Source organism: Dicentrarchus labrax, unplaced genomic scaffold (assembly GCF_905237075.1).
Source record: "Dicentrarchus labrax unplaced genomic scaffold, dlabrax2021, whole genome shotgun sequence".
Lineage (NCBI taxonomy): Eukaryota > Metazoa > Chordata > Actinopteri > Moronidae > Dicentrarchus > Dicentrarchus labrax.
In genome coordinates, this window is record NW_026136708.1 from 25,112,055 (window position 1) to 25,131,538 (window position 19,484).

At 43.0% G+C, this 19,484-nt stretch overlaps 1 protein-coding gene and 1 long non-coding RNA gene across 7 annotated transcripts in view; one reads left to right on the forward strand and one right to left on the reverse strand.

Annotated features, from left to right (window-relative positions):
- Positions 1-13,021, reverse strand: part of vta1 (vesicle (multivesicular body) trafficking 1) — a 64,231-nt gene extending 51,210 nt beyond the window's left edge. For all 3 annotated transcript variants that reach the window (XM_051408820.1, XM_051408819.1, XM_051408818.1), the window contains exon 1: positions 12,815-13,021. In XM_051408820.1, the coding sequence (XP_051264780.1) occupies positions 12,815-12,905 (91 nt within the window). In that variant the 5' untranslated portion in view covers positions 12,906-13,021. The remainder of the gene's footprint in view (positions 1-12,814) is intronic.
- A 107-nt stretch (positions 13,022-13,128) lies between these two features.
- LOC127368240 (uncharacterized) lies at positions 13,129-15,545 on the forward strand. 4 transcript variants are annotated; one of them, XR_007885599.1, is made up of 6 exons: positions 13,129-13,387; positions 13,572-13,679; positions 14,047-14,118; positions 14,646-14,749; positions 14,894-15,101; positions 15,390-15,545. It is a non-coding gene; the product is annotated as an uncharacterized LOC127368240 (long non-coding RNA). The 4 variants fall into 4 exon arrangements; XR_007885601.1 differs by lacking the exon at positions 14,047-14,118 and having other exon boundaries at positions 13,608-13,711; positions 14,682-14,749; XR_007885598.1 differs by lacking the exon at positions 14,047-14,118 and having other exon boundaries at positions 13,608-13,679; positions 14,614-14,749.
- Positions 15,546-19,484: the final 3,939 nt, after the last annotated feature.

The following is a 19,484-nucleotide window of genomic DNA, read 5'->3' on the forward strand; positions in this document are numbered from 1 at the left end:
CAAGCTGAGAAAAGCAGAGCACGGGGGGGCAGCACTGAAACACTGGTCTACAGTGGTCAGCTCTCATGTAGACTTCCTATGAGCAATATCTGTCACTTCTGATCTTGGGATGAATGCTGATTATTTAACAGGTAATTTCACTTGAGAAATGCGATGAGATTATTTTTCATGAATAATTCCTGTGTGTAAAGCAGGCAGCGGTTCTACTGGTCCTCTGTTATTCAGGTCCATTACTACGAAGAAAACAGCGTTTGCAAGAGTGTGAAAATGGCCATAATAACCTATTATTGTTATTTACTGAAATTATTTGGTCTTTGATGGTGCTCTCGGCTCTGCTACACCTCTTTTCTGCCTGTCATGCACATAATTAGAGTACAAAAAATGCATTTTACTGCCAGTGTTTTAGCTACTTCCTATTTCACTTTGTATCATTCATCACTGGAACAATAAGCTTCAGATGAAGGATTGCTGCTGCTGCTGCCAGTGCACGCAGACAGAGAGAGTAAATGTGCTCTGAGGGGTTTTTCTCAATGTTAAGATGTCACACACCCATAAACCTACCGTGCTGTCACAAACCCACGGAAACCAACGCAGAAAACTCACTCAGTCACAAAAAACATCTCTCAATCTACGCCTTTGATTTCACTGTCATCAATCTAGTTTGCTTAATCTTTGTGGTTCCTGAGACGTAGTATCAAGTATTCATTGAGTAGTACAATACATATTGGAGCATGTGGAGTCCAATCGATACCAATTACTGCACAAATGGGAGTAACAACAGGAAAACATGCAATGTACAGGGTCTCTGCAGAGATCAATATTAGTGCAGAGGTCAATAGAAGCTTCCAACCTTCACACCAATCACCTGAGATTCCTAGATTCTATCTAATGATAGTGATTAACCAGACTGATTATGTAGCATTTTGAGGTAATGGGCATCAGCCGATCTTTGCTCACGACGCCGATAGACAAAAGTCTTCTGTAGGCAGCGTTGTCAGTGCGGCTGCTGGGGAACGATGTTAGCACTCCTCCCTGCGAGTTTTGGGAAGGTGGTGAAATAGTTGGCTTTGAGCCATATGCTTGACTTTTTTGTAGAAAACAATAGAATTAGCCTTCCTCCTATCAGCGTCGTCATCAGTCATTGAAAAACAGGTCGACCACTGAGTCTATCTGAAAGTAACAGCTGTCACTCAGTGTGACGCTGTAAGAAAATATGTTCAGCAGCGAAGAATGAACGCTGGTATAAAGTGTGCTGGCAGACGCAGTGACATTGGTCATGAAGAGTCTGTGCCAGTCACATAAATGACAAGGACGTTACTATGGAGGAGTGCCGCCTCCCTGCAAGAGGGGACAAAATGTCACTGCTATTATCTCCATAAACCACGTTGAGTCTGAGCAGCATCCATAAAACACACTGCTGAAAAACTGACAACCTTCCAGGAGCCAAAAAGCCGCTGGTGAAAAACTGGTTTCACCTCAGACCTTTTAAAACGAAGTGCGGAGATTAGTCAGCAGTCACCACGGGCATGTGGGAGAAGTTTGCTTTCTGCCAGAGAGGATGAGAAACTAATTTATGAGGTTGAGAAGCAGCACATCTTGACATAAGGATAGCCTCAAAATCACAGGTAAAACTGTCATCCAACTATATAGAAACAAGGTTGACAAAAGGTTGTCGCACCCACATCGCTCATACAAGGTTCCCACTCTTTTTAGAAAATAATTTTCAAGGACATTATCCATTAGGTTTTCTTGACAATACTGGACAGTACTTGCTCCCAAGCGGTCATATAATTCATATATATATATATATATGACAGTCTACAGTACGTCCACTGAGAACTCTCTGAGATTTACACTTGTGGCTCTGGAAAATTTTGAGTCAATGGCAAAAAGATTGCTGCAAGTCTGTTCTGTGTCTAGTTTGAACAGCTACACTGACTGAGATTGAAGCCGAAATGAAAAGAAAAGCATCTGATAAAGCAGCTTTTATGTGTCATACCAGACATCCTACCAACAGTCCGCTTCTTCTGATAAATTACATGATAGTTATCAAATATCCAAACTTGATTATATGATTAAAAGAATCTTTCATCTGTTGCTCAGTGGGAAGGAAAAGTCAAGTTTAGTTTGTCCTCCTGGTTTCCTTCAGATTTATTAGCCCAACTGCTTCAAGAATCGAAGAAACCTGAATCTTTCCAAACTGTTGTCACCCCTTATAGTTTTCCAATACTGTGCTCCTAAGGTAACTGCTGATTATCAGAAGACTATGTTCTCCTTTTTAATGATTATAAATTGCTTTGAAGAAGACAAATATTGGCAGCCATCTCAGTGCCATTAAATGGTGCCGTCTGAGCTCAAGAGGCAGCGAAAAAATCAAGTGAAAACACTCAAATAAATTGCCATTATGCAGACTTACATATACACATACTTTCAAGATGAAAGTAAACAGAACTGTGTGTCTGTCCCCCAGAGACAGAGGTAGGGTACCTGTGTTCAGCCCCAGCTCATTTATAATGTCAATGATCCAATCTGTGTGAAACAGCGGCTGAAACACGGCCAACCGCTGTCAGCCAGGGAGCTGCTGCTGAATTACGTCGCTTCATTAGAGCTAAACAAATCATGGCTTTGACTCAACCCGCTATTGATCGGCCTGTTCTGGGGTGGAGGTGAGGTAAAATATTGGCCTGCATTAGCAGGCTAATTTAGATAGACCTGCTGATGCAGGGGCCGAGGCTGAGTTATGGAAACAACGGTCAGACGGAAGCGCAACAGCTCGGTCTGACTCAACCTCGAAGACTGAACGTACGGTTTCTAATGCTCAGAGAAGAGTGAGGATGAATAATAAAAGACTGTGCGTGCTCACTTAATAATGACAAATTAAGATGCACCGCTGTATATGTCTGTATAGTTACAGAAAAGTGATGGGAACTCCAATTCCCAAAATATAGAATCAGTCCCTCCAGGAAGTTGCATTCGCAACAATGCAAATTCAACTAATCATCGTGAATTGCGCAACCTTGTTCAATCACCGGAACTTCTCCACAAATCTGACAAATCATAGTTTTTTTGCGAGTTTCACCAATCATAGCAGCGTCCCGTGCACAGTCCTAGCCATTTTATTCTCACTGAAACAAGCTGCCTTACAGTTCTACTTTATAGCTGCTGTGAAATCTGGCATTTTAGGCCACAACAGTCCCAAAAAAATAAAAAAGCCTGCAAAATCCTGCAGGGTCTGATAGAATATCACCAGACGTATATATATCACACAGGCTGTGCCAGAGATGACTGTGCACCAGTGTGTGTCCAATCTGTTCCATCCAAACTCTGAATGGCCAGATAAGTAACCATCTGTTTAGCCAATTAGTGATAGTCTAACTTTATTTGGGAAAAGTGACAGTACAAAAACCAACATGTCTGTAATGAACACAGCAAGTTCTCTTGTTCTGATTTTTTTATAGAATTTCAATTTTATAGTCTATTCCATCAGATTTTTCTATCAAGCAGCAGGATTCTTGGCAAGTCTGTGCGTCTCCCAGAAATTCAGCCGCGCCCGCCATGCTTGCTGAGTTTGTTACAGAAATGTGTCTTTCAAAAGCCACTCTCTTAACACACACCACCCTCATGATAACATGTGGCCTCTCTCTCCCCCCCCACACACACACACACACACACACACACATACACACACTCAGAGTCACAGCTCGGCTCAGAGGCCCAGACACATGGTGCTGCTGACCTCCAGTGGTCTGGCTGGATCACTGGTCCACTTCAGCAAACACGGTGGCTGCATGCCAAACAGTACACATCCATCCTGCACCCTGCAAAAGGTTCCTACTGCTCCACAATAAGTCTGAACAAGAACAAAAATACTATGTGTGATGTTTTTGGTTTAAAAGTAAAAAGAAATCAACTCACCTTCCTGGAAGCCATGTCAATCACGTCTATCGCACTTCGGACATTAATGAGAAAAGCTTGTTCTTGCTTTGCGATAAAGTTAAACCGCTTATCGGCTGTGAACTGAGCCAACACAGTGTTCACAGTATAGGCAGTCTCTGCTCTCTCTCCATTCAAACAGCCCAACCCCTAGGTCCCTGATTCTTCTTATTTAATCCACTAAGAGGAAAAAGACATCACAGTGGCAGCCACTGTCTGACTGACTGTTGATCTCAGTGGATTCAGAGCTAAACCCAACAGCAGCTGGTGCTCGGTGCAAACTTTTACTAGAACAAATGGGAAGCGCTGTTTCAGTAAAGAAGTTGTATACTTCTCTATGTGGAACTGGTTGGGATTACTCTTACTTCTATTTGCAACTTCATACAAGTAACGTAAAATTTTAAGACTTGTCAAAATCACATTTAAGACATTTAAGGCCTAAAATGGTTGGATTTAAGACTTTTAGAAGATCAGAAGGTCACCCTGCAGCTAATGTGTCTTCTAATGTTCAACTTCTCACCAAATAATCTGTTTATCTGTATGTATTACTGAATATCTGGAGCAGGAATAGTAAGAGCATCTCTAAATGTGGCACATCATTTATTATCTGAATATTAGATTTCATTTTGTTAAAAGAAACAAGCAAGACCCTCCATTATTATCTAACAACCTAAAAAATACAGGGTTTGACTGAGGCATTTGATGAGGCTGAAAATATTCCTCTATTGGAGCAGAGAAACTGGAGAGTGTCCAACCATGTATTTGGAGGCCATATCCTGTGCAAACATCAACATTAAATTGTTAAAGCGTTGCCAAGAATCCGTTCTTATTTACAGCAACCACTTCAGAATAAACCAAAAACCTCAAAGTAAGTAAACCACCTCTCACCGTGTTTGCTTTTAACCTTGAGGAAATGATTTGTGGAGAGCCGCTCACTGTCATGCCATTTAAAACTTATGAAGTAAATATGGAAATCTCCACCCTGTCAAGTTCTTTTCATTTTATATGTTGAGCTCTGTGCTTCCAGTGTAAAGATTGATCAATAAAACGGGCAAAAACATCCACAGAAGAACAGCACAGTCTGCTCGGGCAGCGGATTTGTTCCAAGCTGGTTGTGAATACTCTTTTCATGATGGCCAATTTCACCACCAACAGATTTAGCATGCCGTTCACACACACAGACAACAAAGCCAATTTACACTCAGACACAAACAGCCTCATTCACCAGAACAACAGAGAAATCATCTTCTCTGGAGGATACGGTTTCCATGCATATCCCCACCACGCACACGTACATCACCTCCCTCATCTCCCAGCTGGCCCTCTGCCTCACCCTCACCCTCACCCTCAGTCATCTGTGGCCAATCAGGGATCAGTAATGAGCCATGCTGAGGCTTTGATTGGTTGCGATTCAGCAGCAAGGCTCAACGAAACTTTCCAAGGGACATCAAAAACTTTAAAAACTGCTCAAACGGAGCCTTCTGTGGAGCGTCTTCCCTCAGAACTGATCTTAAAATGGCTCCTTACAGACACAGACAAACCAGAAACAGACGAGCTTGATGTCGGCCAGTCATCAGGTTGGTCTCAGAGTTATCGTTAATTGATGAGTTATTAAGTTTAGTGAATCCGCATATTTTAACAATTATATCAAAATTCAAAACGCTCTGAAACGCTCACACTGTACCAAGATTTTCATCTAATTATATCGCAAATTTTCACAAAATTTCAAGACCAGGTGATATATTTTATGGATCTCATATTAAATTAAAAACTGTACAATGAACCCAAACAGTGTTCTCAGTAAAGTTTGTGTAAAACCAGCGATTGGATTACTTCTGAGACATATTGGTTGTTTTCTTACGCTTGGCAATTGTCTATTAGACAATTAACTGAACACTTTCCTTTACATTTCTTCACAGAAGTGCACTGAATGCTGAGATATCGGCCTACTGTGTCTATTTTTTAGGTCTTCGAGCACACTTTAAAATCAAGAAGGCCTCACAGCCCCGTATGAAGCTCTGGCGACCTCTAGTGGGTGTCCCGACCCCGTGGTTGGGAACCACTGATGTACATCCTGATGTATTCATCACATCTGTTTCCACTGCACTTTGTCGCACTTTGCTTCTATCGATAAACCCAGTTTTCACCAAGTGTACAATCTTAAACTTATATTTCAAGATTTTTGTCTCACTTTCAGCATTTCCACACACAGAAAATTCTGATCCTGTAAAATCTGTCCAGATACCGATCAGCTCGGGAAATTGGTAGCTCTAATGTAGATATTCCAGCTGTTTCCTCGGTTTCATTGTGCAGGAAACTTTACATGCCTGATCCCAGAACTTTCATTCTGTTGGCATAAGAATGAGTCACATCCTTCGTGTCCTGGTTTCTCGGTCACAGGTAATGTATTCCCCCCCCCCCCCATGTCTTTTCATGCCTCTTTTTTCAATCTTGTCATCCTTTCTGTTAGAACACAAAAGCTAAACCTTGGTGCTACTCTGAGGTTTTATTGATTTAACAAGCGCTGGTAGGTGGCAGGGGCTCTCACTGCGGGGAGCTCCCGAGAAAAGCTGAGAAACCGTATCCCTGAAATGTCTGCAACGATGAATATGACGACAATGACGATGACAGAGCACAGAGGCCCTCGGACTTAAAAGGGTGGCGGCGTCTACACGATCACAGGAAGCCGCAGGTAATGTTCTATTCTGGAGTCAGTGCACTTTAAAGCAATAAAGTTGTTGGTGAGGTGAGTGAGGAGGTGCTGTCTGCGACATATCCAGGCTCGTGGCAGCCGCCATCAACCCTGCTGAAGTGTTTAATTAGTAGTTACTGTTCCCCTCATACAGCGAACGACGCACGGAGGGCAGTTGGGGAGCGGAGGGAAAGTGGAATGCATGTGGCGCTGTACACTTTCAGCCCAACAATCATGGATGAACCGCCGGTTGTGCATCAGGAGTAGTGATGGGAATTGATAAGAATTTAACGATTCCGATTCCATTATCGATATTGCTTATCGATCTGATTCCTTATCGATTCTCTTATTGATTCTCATTGGGTGAAGTACAAATGTGTTTGTTTGTATTAACTGGCTTTAATATCTGATCAGAAGACACAGCACACAGTATACACAAACTATGTGTAGCAACCTCAGAACAAACCTAAAAGTATGTGAGCTACTTCTCAAAGTAAAGTCATCATCATCTAAATTTGATGGACAATGACAATGGAGATTATTCGTATAGTAAAAGTTTACACAATGAAATGGCGCTCACATTAACTAAGCAGACAGGGCCTATCCTGCCTGGAGAGTTTAAAGTTACCCTCGGCATTAACAACAGATGGCGTCCCATTAGCTCTGCTGCTGCTTGACTCACTTGTGTCTCTAGGTAGTAGGGTATCAAACACGCGACAGTCCTGCAAATGAATTGATGCTGTGTGGCCAGATGTTTCTGCATATTGGAGGTAGTTCCCTCTTTGACGAAATGGAAACTTTACAAGTGTTGCAAGTGACCGTATTGTCGTCTTTTCACATGAAATATAACCAAACTTTAGAGCGCTCCTGCCTCGACGCCATGTTCGCTGCGTTCTGACCCAAAACAACGCAGCGTGTGTGTGACGTCATGATTCATTTGCAACGAGCGGAACCGATAAGCGGAATCGGTAAGCAGGCACGCTAACGGTTCCAAGGAATCGATTCACTGGGCACCGGTTCTGAAGAACCCATTCCCATCCCTAGTGTGTACACGGGTGATTAGTCTTTGATAAAGGCTGCTGAATGACGCACAGTGATTATCTGTGAAAACTGATGCAGTATCTGCATATGCAATAACTTCCTGGTAAAATGGTGCATGTTGGGATAAAGCTGGTCTCACTTGGTAAGAAGTCCCATAATGGACTCATTATAACTCTAAAATTAAAATGTCAGACACTCATGAAGTAAAGAATTTCCAGCTTCCCCCCCTCAGCTGTCAGAAGATAGAGGCTCATATTTCTGTCAGCACGTTGGACACACAGTTTTGATCTGACAGGTTTTTTTCCATACCTCTTCATGTGCATCTCGCCTCGAGCGACTCCCCCATGTCACAGCTCAAGTAGGTCAGATGCAGACCCCTGCTGCACTCCATATTATCAATCAGAACTCATCTCAGATACTTTGCCCTACTTCAGGGGAAACTAGGCTGTGCTTCGGGCTATACTTGATGGAACAAAACATTTTATCATGATTTTAACTGCATACAAGGTCCAAAAATGTACTTTATTCACTCATCTCAAAACTGAAGACATTAACCAGCTAAACATATCTTAGCTCAGGGTTTGAGCCGTTCTGACCTTTTCAGCTTCATATTTCAGCCAGGATCTTGGGTTGTTCAGACGCTGCCTCTCACACAGAGCTGCCACATCTCCAATAAAATGTGACGCAGATGTTTCTAATGACAAACATACAGAAAGCCCCACACAGCAGTTACCCTGTTTCCTAACTAGTGCTAGGTAATACAGCTGTAAATGATATTCCTGGTCTTATTAATATGATTTCAATGTGTGTAGCATGGAGGGATGCTGTAATTTACAGCCACAATAAAGCTGAACAACTGTAATGTTTGGATACAATCTGTGATTTATTTTATATATTTGTATTTTATTATTCCGTAGCCGAGGGGTTGTGCTTAGGAAATTGTTTAGCGGAGGAGATAAGCCACCTAGATGATGACACGTCCCGCCCTGCGATACATTTAGTACGGCAACAGACAGACAAACAATAGTCGCACTGACGGATGCTGTTATATTTCATTAAAGCCCCATTATGTCATTTTTCCACCAGGAAATAACAGCTTGAAATTCATTCATAAGCCAGTTAGCCTAGCCTGTGCTGCGCTGACTGAGCACTGAAAGCACCACAGCAGTGTTGGCATATTTACACCGCTAGCAGAGGAGCTGTGGACCACCGGGGGGAGGAGGTTTTCATGCCCGGGGCGAGGGGGAACCAGCAGGAAGTGCTGACGGGGAGCGGGTGATGTAACTGGGCTCTGCTCTCTTGCCTGATCCATTAAAATCACATCGTCTCTGTGTCTCTGAGCTTCTCAGCTGCTTTTAGGCCCGGTGGAACGTCACTCAAAGTAAGGGTGGAAACATCTTTGTACACAACACAGGCTTCAATCCCAGGAACGCTGACAGTGAACACACACGCAGCAGGTCAGTTACCGAGGGTTGTACCGAGGGGAACCTGAATGAAAGGGTTAAACAGGAGTGCACATCTGGGGAACATGCATGCCTTGGTTCACGCTCAGAGATAATAAAAGACACTTACAGCAGCTGGGCACTGGTGTGTTTACTGTCGGGCAGGAGGGTGTGTGTGTGGGGTTGAGCTCAGATAAACTAGTGTGTGTGTGTGTGTGTGTGTGTGTGTGTGTGTGTGTGTGTGTGTGTGGAACGAGGGAACATGTCATTCATTCATGGAGCTGTACAGGTAGAAGCTACATCAGGCTCCTCACCTGTTATTTGACATTGACATTAAAGACAGAGTCCAACTCTACTCCACCGTATTTACTCTGATTCATGTGTAATCCTCTTATTATATTTTGGTACCAATACCTTTTTGGTTTTAAAGGATTCAGCTGTTATTACTATTTAATCATTATTCGTCTGTTATATACTGCTGCAGACATATATTTCTACCTTCTATATATTGTATTATAATGTACATACTTCAGACTCCTTATGTTTATATACACTGTTGTTAAATATTGGAATATAATATAATATAGTTCTTTAATGTTTTGTCAGCACCTTCAGGAACTGTAACAAAACTAATTTCACCCCGGGGATCAATAAAGTATTTCTGATTCTGATCAATCCCACTGTTCCAGGGATGGAAACACAGAACAACAAAGGGAGGTAGACACACACACTGACACACACACACACACACACTGACACACACACACTGACACACACACTGTCACACACACACACACACACACACACACACACACACACACACACTGTAGTACTGTAGAAACATGGAGATTCAACATGAACAATTCTCAGATTCAGGTGATTATACACTAATGAAAACATACCTCTGGATATTATATTATATTATATTATATTATATATTATATTGTATATTATATTATATTATATTGTATTATATTATATATTATATTATATATTATATTATATTATATTATATTATATATTATATTATATATTATATTATATATTATATTATATTGTTTATATTATATTATATTATATTATATTATATATATATATATTATATTATATATTATATTATATATATATATTATATTATATTATATTATTCACATTATATATTATATTATATCATATTATATATTATATTATATCGTATTATATTATATTTCTGACAACAGAGTGTTACACACTGCACCTTTAACTATCTACAGTTAGTGTGTATTACACCAACTCCGTGCTCCACTGAGGGCAGCAGGGTGCAGCTCATTCTTTAGAGCTGAGCCAGACTCATGACACAATGAGAAACTAGCTGGACCAGGACTTTATCTCACGCATTCTGGCTCTGACTGTCTGCTGAGTTATATAATCAGGATACAAAGAGAGGTGAATGTAATCGATTACAGATACTGAAAGTACGTCAGTTATTCTTTCTGTTTCCGTCTTCTTTCAGGGTTCCCGCTCTTATTAACAACAGTTTTCTTCACATTACAGGACAGCACCTACTCCCAAATGGTTCCAGTTTATTCCTGCTGTTACTGGATGCACGGTTTAAAGAAGTTAAGAAAACTACAGACCCCCAAAATCATGATTACCATATCGTGAACCCTGATCCAAACCCTGATCCTAGTCCTGATCCAAACCCTGATCCCAGCCCTGATCCTAGTCCTGAACCCAGTCCTGATCCCAGCCCTGATCCAAACCCTGATCCCAGTCCTGATCCCAGTCCTGATCCAAACCCTGATCCCAGCCCTGATCCCAGTCCTGATCCAAACCCTGAACCCAGTCCTGATCCCAGTCCTGATCCAAACCCTGATCCTAGTCCTGATCCAAACCCTGATCCCAGCCCTGATCCAAACCCTGATCCTAGTCCTGATCCAAACCCTGATCCCAGTCCTGATCCCAGTCCTGATCCAAACCCTGAACCCAGTCCTGATCCCAGTCCTGATCCAAACCCTGATCCCAGTCCTGATCCTAGTCCTGATCCAAACCCTGATCCTAGTCCTGATCCAAACCCTGATCCCAGCCCTGATCCAAACCCTGATCCTAGTCCTGATCCAAACCCTGATCCCAGCCCTGATCCAAACCCTGATCCTAGTCCTGATCCAAACCCTGATCCCAGCCCTGATCCTAGTCCTGATCCAAACCCTGATCCCAGCCCTGATCCAAACCCTGATCCAAACCCTGATCCAAACCCTGATCCCAGTCCTGATCCCAGTCCTGATCCAAACCCTGATCCCAGCCCTGAACCCAGTCCTGATCCCAGCCCTGATCCCAGCCCTGATCCAAACCCTGATCCCAGTCCTGATCCCAGTCCTGATCCAAACCCTGATCCAAACCCTGATCCCAGTCCTGATCCCAGTCCTGATCCAAACCCTGATCCCAGTCCTGATCCCAGTCCTGATCCAAACCCTGATCACAGCCCTGATCCAAACCCTGATCCCAGTCCTGATCCCAGTCCTGATCCCAGTCCTGATCCAAACCCTGATCCCAGTCCTGATCCCAGTCCTGATCCAAACCCTGATCCCAGCCCTGATCCCAGTCCTGATCCCAGTCCTGATCCAAACCCTGATCCCAGTCCTGATCCCAGTCCTGATCCAAACCCTGATCCCAGCCCTGATCCAAACCCTGATCCCAGTCCTGATCCCAGTCCTGATCCAAACCCTGATCCCAGCCTGATCCAAACCCTGATCCCAGTCCTGATCCAAACCCTGATCCAAACCCTGAACCCAGTCCTGATCCCAGTCCTGATCCAAACCCTGATCCAAACCCTGAACCCAGTCCTGATCCAAACCCGGATCCAAACCCTGATCCAAACCCTGAACCCAGTCCTGATCCCAGCCCTGATCCAAACCCTGATCCCAGTCCTGATCCCAGTCCTGATCCAAACCCTGATCCCAGTCCTGCTGACTGTGGACCTCAGTGAGTCAGACAGCAGTCAGACAGACAGCAGACAGACAGACAGACAGACAGACAGACAGACAGACAGACAGCAGACAGACAGACAGCAGACAAACAGCAGACAGACAGACAGACAGACAGACAGTCAGACAGACAGACAGACAGACAGTCAGACAGACAGACAGACAGACAAGACAGCAGACAGACAGACAGCAGACAGACAGACAGACAGACAGACAGCAGACAGACAGACAGACAGACAGACAGACAGACAGACAGCAGTCAGACAGACAGACAGACAGCAGTAAGACAGAGAGACAGACAGACAGACAGACAGTCAGACAGACAGTCAGACAGACAGCAGACAGACAGACAGACAGCAGACAGACAGACAGTCAGACAGCAGTCAGACAGACAGACAGACAGACAGACAGGTCGAGGATCCCAGAGAGCTTCAGTTGTGACGTCATTCAGGAAGAGATAGCCGGCTAATGAAGTTTGAGCTGTCAATGCTAACATTAGCTCCTTTACGGTACCGACAGACAGACAGACAGACAGACAGACAGACCGACAGACAGACAGACCGACAGACAGCCCGGGGCTCGTTAACGACGTACAGCCGTTATCTGTGACCAGTTCATCAACCCCACTTCACACAGACCTTCACTAGTTTATCACGAGCTAACGCTAGGCTAACACACTGACGGCTCAGGTAAACAATGCCGGGATGCTAACAGGCTAGCATTAGCCCAACACACCAACTCACAGTAGTAAGAGACGACCGGGTCCCGCTTCTCGTGCTCCTGTGCGGTCCGCAGGTGGTGCTGGATGGCTCTGAGCTGAGGCGGTAGAGCCATGACTGCTGAAGACTGCTGAAGACTGCTGAAGACGATTCCGAGACCAGAAGTTCCTCACTGACACTCTGTTGTTGTTGTTAGCGCGTCCTCCCCTCACTTCCGCGTCTGCGTCCAATAGGAGCGGCCGCCTACACGGGACGGATGACGTCACCGGCGGTTGCGGTGCGGTGCCCCTCCTGGAGTTGATTTCATCCAGAAACAGGGACAGAGGTTGGACTGGATGTTTAATCTGAAACAGGGAGGTTGGACTGGATGTTTAATCTGAAACAGGGACAGAGGTTGGACTGGATGTTTAATCTGAAACATGGAGGTTGGACTGGATGTTTAATCTGAAACATGGACAGAGGTTGGACTGGATGTTTAATCTGAAACATGGAGGTTGGACTGGATGTTTAATCTGAAACAGGGACAGAGGTTGGACTGGATGTTTAATCTGAAACATGGACAGAGGTTGGACTGGATGTTTAATCTGAAACATGGAGGTTGGACTGGATGTTTAATCTGAAACATGAGGAGAGGTTGGACTGGATGTTTAATCTGAAACAGGGACAGAGGTTGGACTGGTGATGTTTAATCTGAAACAGGGACAGGGACAGAGGTTGGACTGGATGTTTAATCTGAAACAGGGACAGAGGTTGGACTGGATGTTTAATCTGAAACATAGAGGTTGGACTGGATGTTTAATCTGAAACATGGACAGAGGTTGGACTGGATGTTTAATCTGAAACAGGGACAGAGGTTGGACTGGATGTTTAATCTGAAACATGGACAGAGGTTGGACTGGATGTTTAATCTGAAACATGGAGGTTGGACTGGATGTTTAATCTGAAACATGGGGAGAGGTTGGACTGGATGTTTAATCTGAAACAGGGACAGAGGTTGGACTGGATGTTTAATCTGAAACAGGGACAGAGGTTGGACTGGATGTTTAATCTGAAACAGGGACAGAGGTTGGACTGGATGTTTAATCTAACAAGGTTGGTGTGTTTAATCTGAAACAGGGACAGAGGTTGGACTGGATGTTTAATCTGAAACATGGAGGTTGGACTGGATGTTTAATCTGAAACATGAGGAGAGGTTGGACTGGATGTTTAATCTGAAACATAGAGGTTGGACTGGATGTTTAATCTGAAACATGGAGGTTGGACTGGATGTTTAATCTGAAACAGGGACAGAGGTTGGACTGGATGTTTAATCTGAAACATGGACAGATGTTGGACTGGATGTTTAATCTGAAACATGGAGAGGTTGGACTGGATGTTTAATCTGAAACATGAGGAGAGGTTGGACTGGATGTTTAATCTGAAACAGGGACAGAGGTTGGACTGGATGTTTAATCTGAAACAGGGACAGAGGTTGGACTGGATGTTTAATCTGAAACAGGGACAGAGGTTGGACTGGATGTTTAATCTGAAACAGGGACAGAGGTTGGACTGGATGTTTAATCTGAAACATGACAGAGGTTGGACTGGATGTTTAATCTGAAACAGGGACAGAGGTTGGACTGGATGTTTAATCTGAAACAGGGACAGAGGTTGGACTGGATGTTTAATCTGAAACAGGGACAGAGGTTGGACTGGATGTTTAATCTGAAACAGGGACAGAGGTTGGACTGGATGTTTAATCTGAAACATGGAGGTTGGACTGGATGTTTAATCTGAAACATGAGGAGAGGTTGGACTGGATGTTTAATCTGAAACGGATAGAGGTTGGACTGGATGTTTAATCTGAAACATGGAGGTTGGACTGGATGTTTAATCTGAAACAGGGACAGAGGTTGGACTGGATGTTTAATCTGAAACATGGACAGAGGTTGGACTGGATGTTTAATCTGAAACATGGAGGTTGGACTGGATGTTTAATCTGAAACATGAGGAGAGGTTGGACTGGATGTTTAATCTGAAACAGGGACAGAGGTTGGACTGGATGTTTAATCTGAAACAGGGACAGAGGTTGGACTGGATGTTTAATCTGAAACAGGGACAGAGGTTGGACTGGATGTTTAATCTGAAACAGGGACAGAGGTTGGACTGGATGTTTAATCTGAAACATGGAGGTTGGACTGGATGTTTAATCTGAAACAGGGACAGAGGTTGGACTGGATGTTTAATCTGAAACAGGGACAGAGGTTGGACTGGATGTTTAATCTGAAACATGGACAGAGGTTGGACTGGATGTTTAATCTGAAACATGGAGGTTGGACTGGATGTTTAATCTGAAACAGGGACAGAGGTTGGACTGGATGTGTAATCTGAAACATGGACAGAGGTTGGACTGGATGTTTAATCTGAAACAGGGACAGAGGTTGGACTGGATGTTTAATCTGAAACAGGGACAGAGGTTGGACTGGATGTTTAATCTGAAACAGGGACAGAGGTTGGACTGGATGTTCAATCTGAAACAGGGACAGAGGTTGGACTGGATGTTTAATCTGAAACAGGGACAGAGGTTGGACTGGATGTTTAATCTGAAACAGGGACAGAGGTTGGACTGGATGTTTAATCTGAAACAGGGACAGAGGTTGGACTGGATGTTTAATCTGAAACATGGACAGAGGTTGGACTGGATGTGTAATCTGAAACATGGACAGAGGTTGGACTGGATGTTTAATCTGAAACAGGGACAGAGGTTGGACTGGATGTTTAATCTGAAACAGGGACAGAGGTTGGACTGGATGTTTAATCTGAAACAGGGACAGAGGTTGGACTGGATGTTTAATCTGAAACAGGGACAGAGGTTGGACTGGATGTTTAATCTGAAACATGAGGAGACACATCTGAGAATAATCCGTCCACATGCAGGGTAAGGACACAGTTCTGAAGTTTGGATAAAGACGTAAAGTACTGCTTTTAGTTCACAGGATAAAAACAAAAAGGGAGTGAAATGACTTTTGTCTCATATAGTCTAATATATTTTCTCTGGCTATGCGTGTGTGCATATAATGTCTACACATTGTGTATAGACTAACAGTGATGCAGTGAATGTCTTGACATGTTTCAATAAAATAAAATAAAAAATGACAAGAAATGTACTTACATATTTTAAGTTGAAGCAGAAACGTCTACTCTGTTTAACTGCTACACTGGCAGCACCTGCAACTAATGCATTAGTTTATGTATTCATTCAAAGATAAATAACAAATGCTCATAAAAATAGAGAACTTAATAAGTTGGTAGGTAAGATTCCTAGAAATACTCTTTGCATTCAAACAAAAACGATGGAAGATATACTCACAGTGCCAATCTCATAACGACATCAACTGAAGACCATAATTGAGTTTTGATCAGGTAAAGCACACTCGGAGCCAGACGGACGTGGACTTTGGGTGACACAGGATTTAAAAGTTCCACTCAGGATATTTTTGAGGTCAAGTTAAAACCACCAGCCCTCCAATTGAGTTTGCAGTCAGACATACAAGCCAAAACATATTCACAATAAACAAAATGAAGACGTAACAAGAACTACAAATCGAACAGAATTGCATTTCCCAGAGAGTGGGTGGGCTTGGAGCAGAGAGGTCGTCTGTTACAGTTTAGAGAGTTTACGGCCCAAAACTGAGAACTTCAATCTGTTTGGTTTGGCTCGTGCTGGAGTGAACCTGTGACCTGAGAGACACAACAAAGACTAAAACAGTCTGACGGTCTCTGGCCTTTCATTAAGCCTCTCGTATTATGACTCTGGTATGCCTGTCTGCTGGGTGCCAGTGTTTGCTTTGGTCCGAACCGTAGTGAAGCACTTTGTTGTATGTTTGTATGTGGTTCGTTTAGGTTCACACTGCCCAGCTCCCGGTGAACCGTGGCCTGGAAACAAAAGTCGCATGAAGACCGGAAAGCAGTTGCGGTTTTGGTTCGAGAGGTTTGGAGCTGATGGATGGACGAAAGCTCTGCTCCAAGCCCACCCACTTCCTTGGTGATTCATTTCTGATTGAACATTCTGGCTCCCACCGTACCACACTTAATCCCCTCAGTTGTTGATTGGATCACTGACGCTGAACTAATGTTGGCCTCCCCCTGCTACCAGAGCTGCTAGATATGTTCTTACAAAGAGAGGCAAAATCCAAATCCCAGATAAGGAAGTTGTCATAACAACATAAGAAAACAAAAAAGCTTGGTGTTAGATTCCAGCATTTTTACGAGAATATTAAAGATTTTAGAGACTTTTTTCCACACCAAATAAAACCAGCAGATGAGATGCTGAGCAAAACCAAAGCTGAAACAGTTGTTAAAGGTCCAGGGTGTAACACTGAGGAGGATCTATTGTCAGAAATATAATATAATATTCATTGGTATGTTTTCATTAGTGTTTAATAACCTGAATATAAGAATCATTTCGTTGAGTCCACCATGTTGAACCGCCACGTTTCTACAGTAGCCCAGAACAGACAGACAAAACACTGGCTCTAGATAGAGCCTTTTTTCCTGTTCTCCTTCCCAGGTCATCAAATACAAACGGCAGCGGTATTGAGTTGGTTGCAATCTGTAACTAGATACCACTACATCCTATACACTGGTCCTTTAAAGCACGTGCTGCTGTTTGTAAAGCATATTGCTGTAACTGAAACCTAGATGAGTATCAAATATCATCTGGATAATGACAGCTGGACAGTCAGAGGATGTTCATTTTATTTTGAAAATCCCCAGTGGTCCTTGCATCCAGACCTTATGAGTCCTTTAGCGCCATAGGCTGTCCAAATCCACCGTTCATCGAAGCCACAAATAGGCCTCTTCCACCAACAGGGACCCAGCACCCAGTTTTAAACAGTTTGGAGCTTTTCGACCAAAACTAAATTGGTTTGAAACCTGAAAAGTTAGTCTCCAGCTAGAACCAAAAAAATGTAATAAAAAGGTTTTCCTTGGGAACCAAACTGGGCGTGTCAAATTCTACAGGTCTTTGTGCATTGTGCAGCGCCCTCTGTTGATGAGTATCCTTTATTACAATGGTTCAAGGGGTGCCCAGATAGCTCACCTGGTAGAGCTGACACCCCATGTACAAAGCAGACCTGCAGCCCTTTGCTCCAAAAACAAAATACTGGTTCCACTCAAAACCAGTGGAAACATGGGCTGCTTTACTAGATAGCACCAAGGTTCCCCGAATCTTGAACAGAAGTGGGAACCAAAGTGGGCGTGTCATATTCAACAGGTTGTTATGCAGCGCCTTTTTTTGACGGATCCTTTAATGGTTTCACTATAAACTGGAGGAGGGAGCTACGTAACATCTGGTTTTAAATACAGTCATGGAGGACAGCATCACCTTATATATCTGCCCTGCTCTCCTCTACTAACATGATATCTGTTTAGCCTGAATCCATGTGAATGCAGCGTTAGACGGTTGGTTTTCTTCCAGCTAAGAAAGGACCACTTATAAAGTCCTCAGGTGAGGGTTTCATGTGAATACAACATCTACAGTGCTAATGCTCAGGTGAAGGCAAAGCTTTACTGTGTGTATCGACCATCTATCTCTGTTGAGTGAAGCAGCAGACCCTGAACACATCTTGCATTATCTGCCAATGTTGAGAACCATTCAGACTTTGAGTTGGGTCACAGGGGGGCAAGAACTTGCATTCATATCCATGGAAACGAATGGGATGTAAAGCCCCGTCTCATTTCTAATTTTATCCCCTCGTGAACAGAGGGTGGACGTTTGATCGAGAGAGAGAGAGAGACATCGTGTTGCAAATGTCTGGAAGTGCGCCTCCTTCTTTTCACCTACGCTAACTTTGTGTCCTTTCTCTGTCTTCCATCAAGCTTGTTTTGTATAAAGCATTATATAAATTAATGTAATTTGATTTATGAGACCTGCCAGTTAAAAAGGGGTTGGGCTTTGTTTACTGCGGTAGACATGGAGTATGTACCCAGTGACTTTCTCCTGCAAAGAATCACTCTGTCTCTCCATCCATTTATCTTGTCTTCCATGAACAGGGACCATTTGAAGCACTTAGTAAATACTTTATTAACTCAAAACCCAAGTAGGGCCACGTCTAATGAAAAAGGTTTTTTTATACTGCCTTCGTAATATTGATTGAATTTAAAAGGCCACAAAATGAGTAAAAATGACAATCGCAATTTCCCAGAACCAGAAGTGATTTCTTCAAATGTCTTGTCCCTTCAGCAGTTTACCAAAACCCGAAGACAGTCAATAAGGATGTAAAACGGAAAAAACGGAAAACATTTGGAAACACTAAGTGTGCATTTTTTGGCTCAACAACTGACATAAAGGTTGATTATAAAAATGTGTGTCTATTTTCTGTCAGGCTTAGCTGTCTTTTGATGTCTTACTGCTATAATCATAATCATAATGTGCATATGTTATTCATACAGTTAAGTTTGTAATATTTAGCATATTGAAATGCTTAATTGTCAACATACTGACATTGCTGACATTAGCATTCAGTTCAGGCACACTGTAAAACATTTCTGTAGATTTTACAATGAAAAACTGTAGAACCATGACAGTAAAAGACCGTAAACTCAAAATAGGTTAAAGTTTCAGTAACAGTAAAATTTGTGGTGTGAAATGATATTACTCAAACAATATAAACTACTATTTCAAAAGGAAACCAAAACACACCCATAGTGTGTT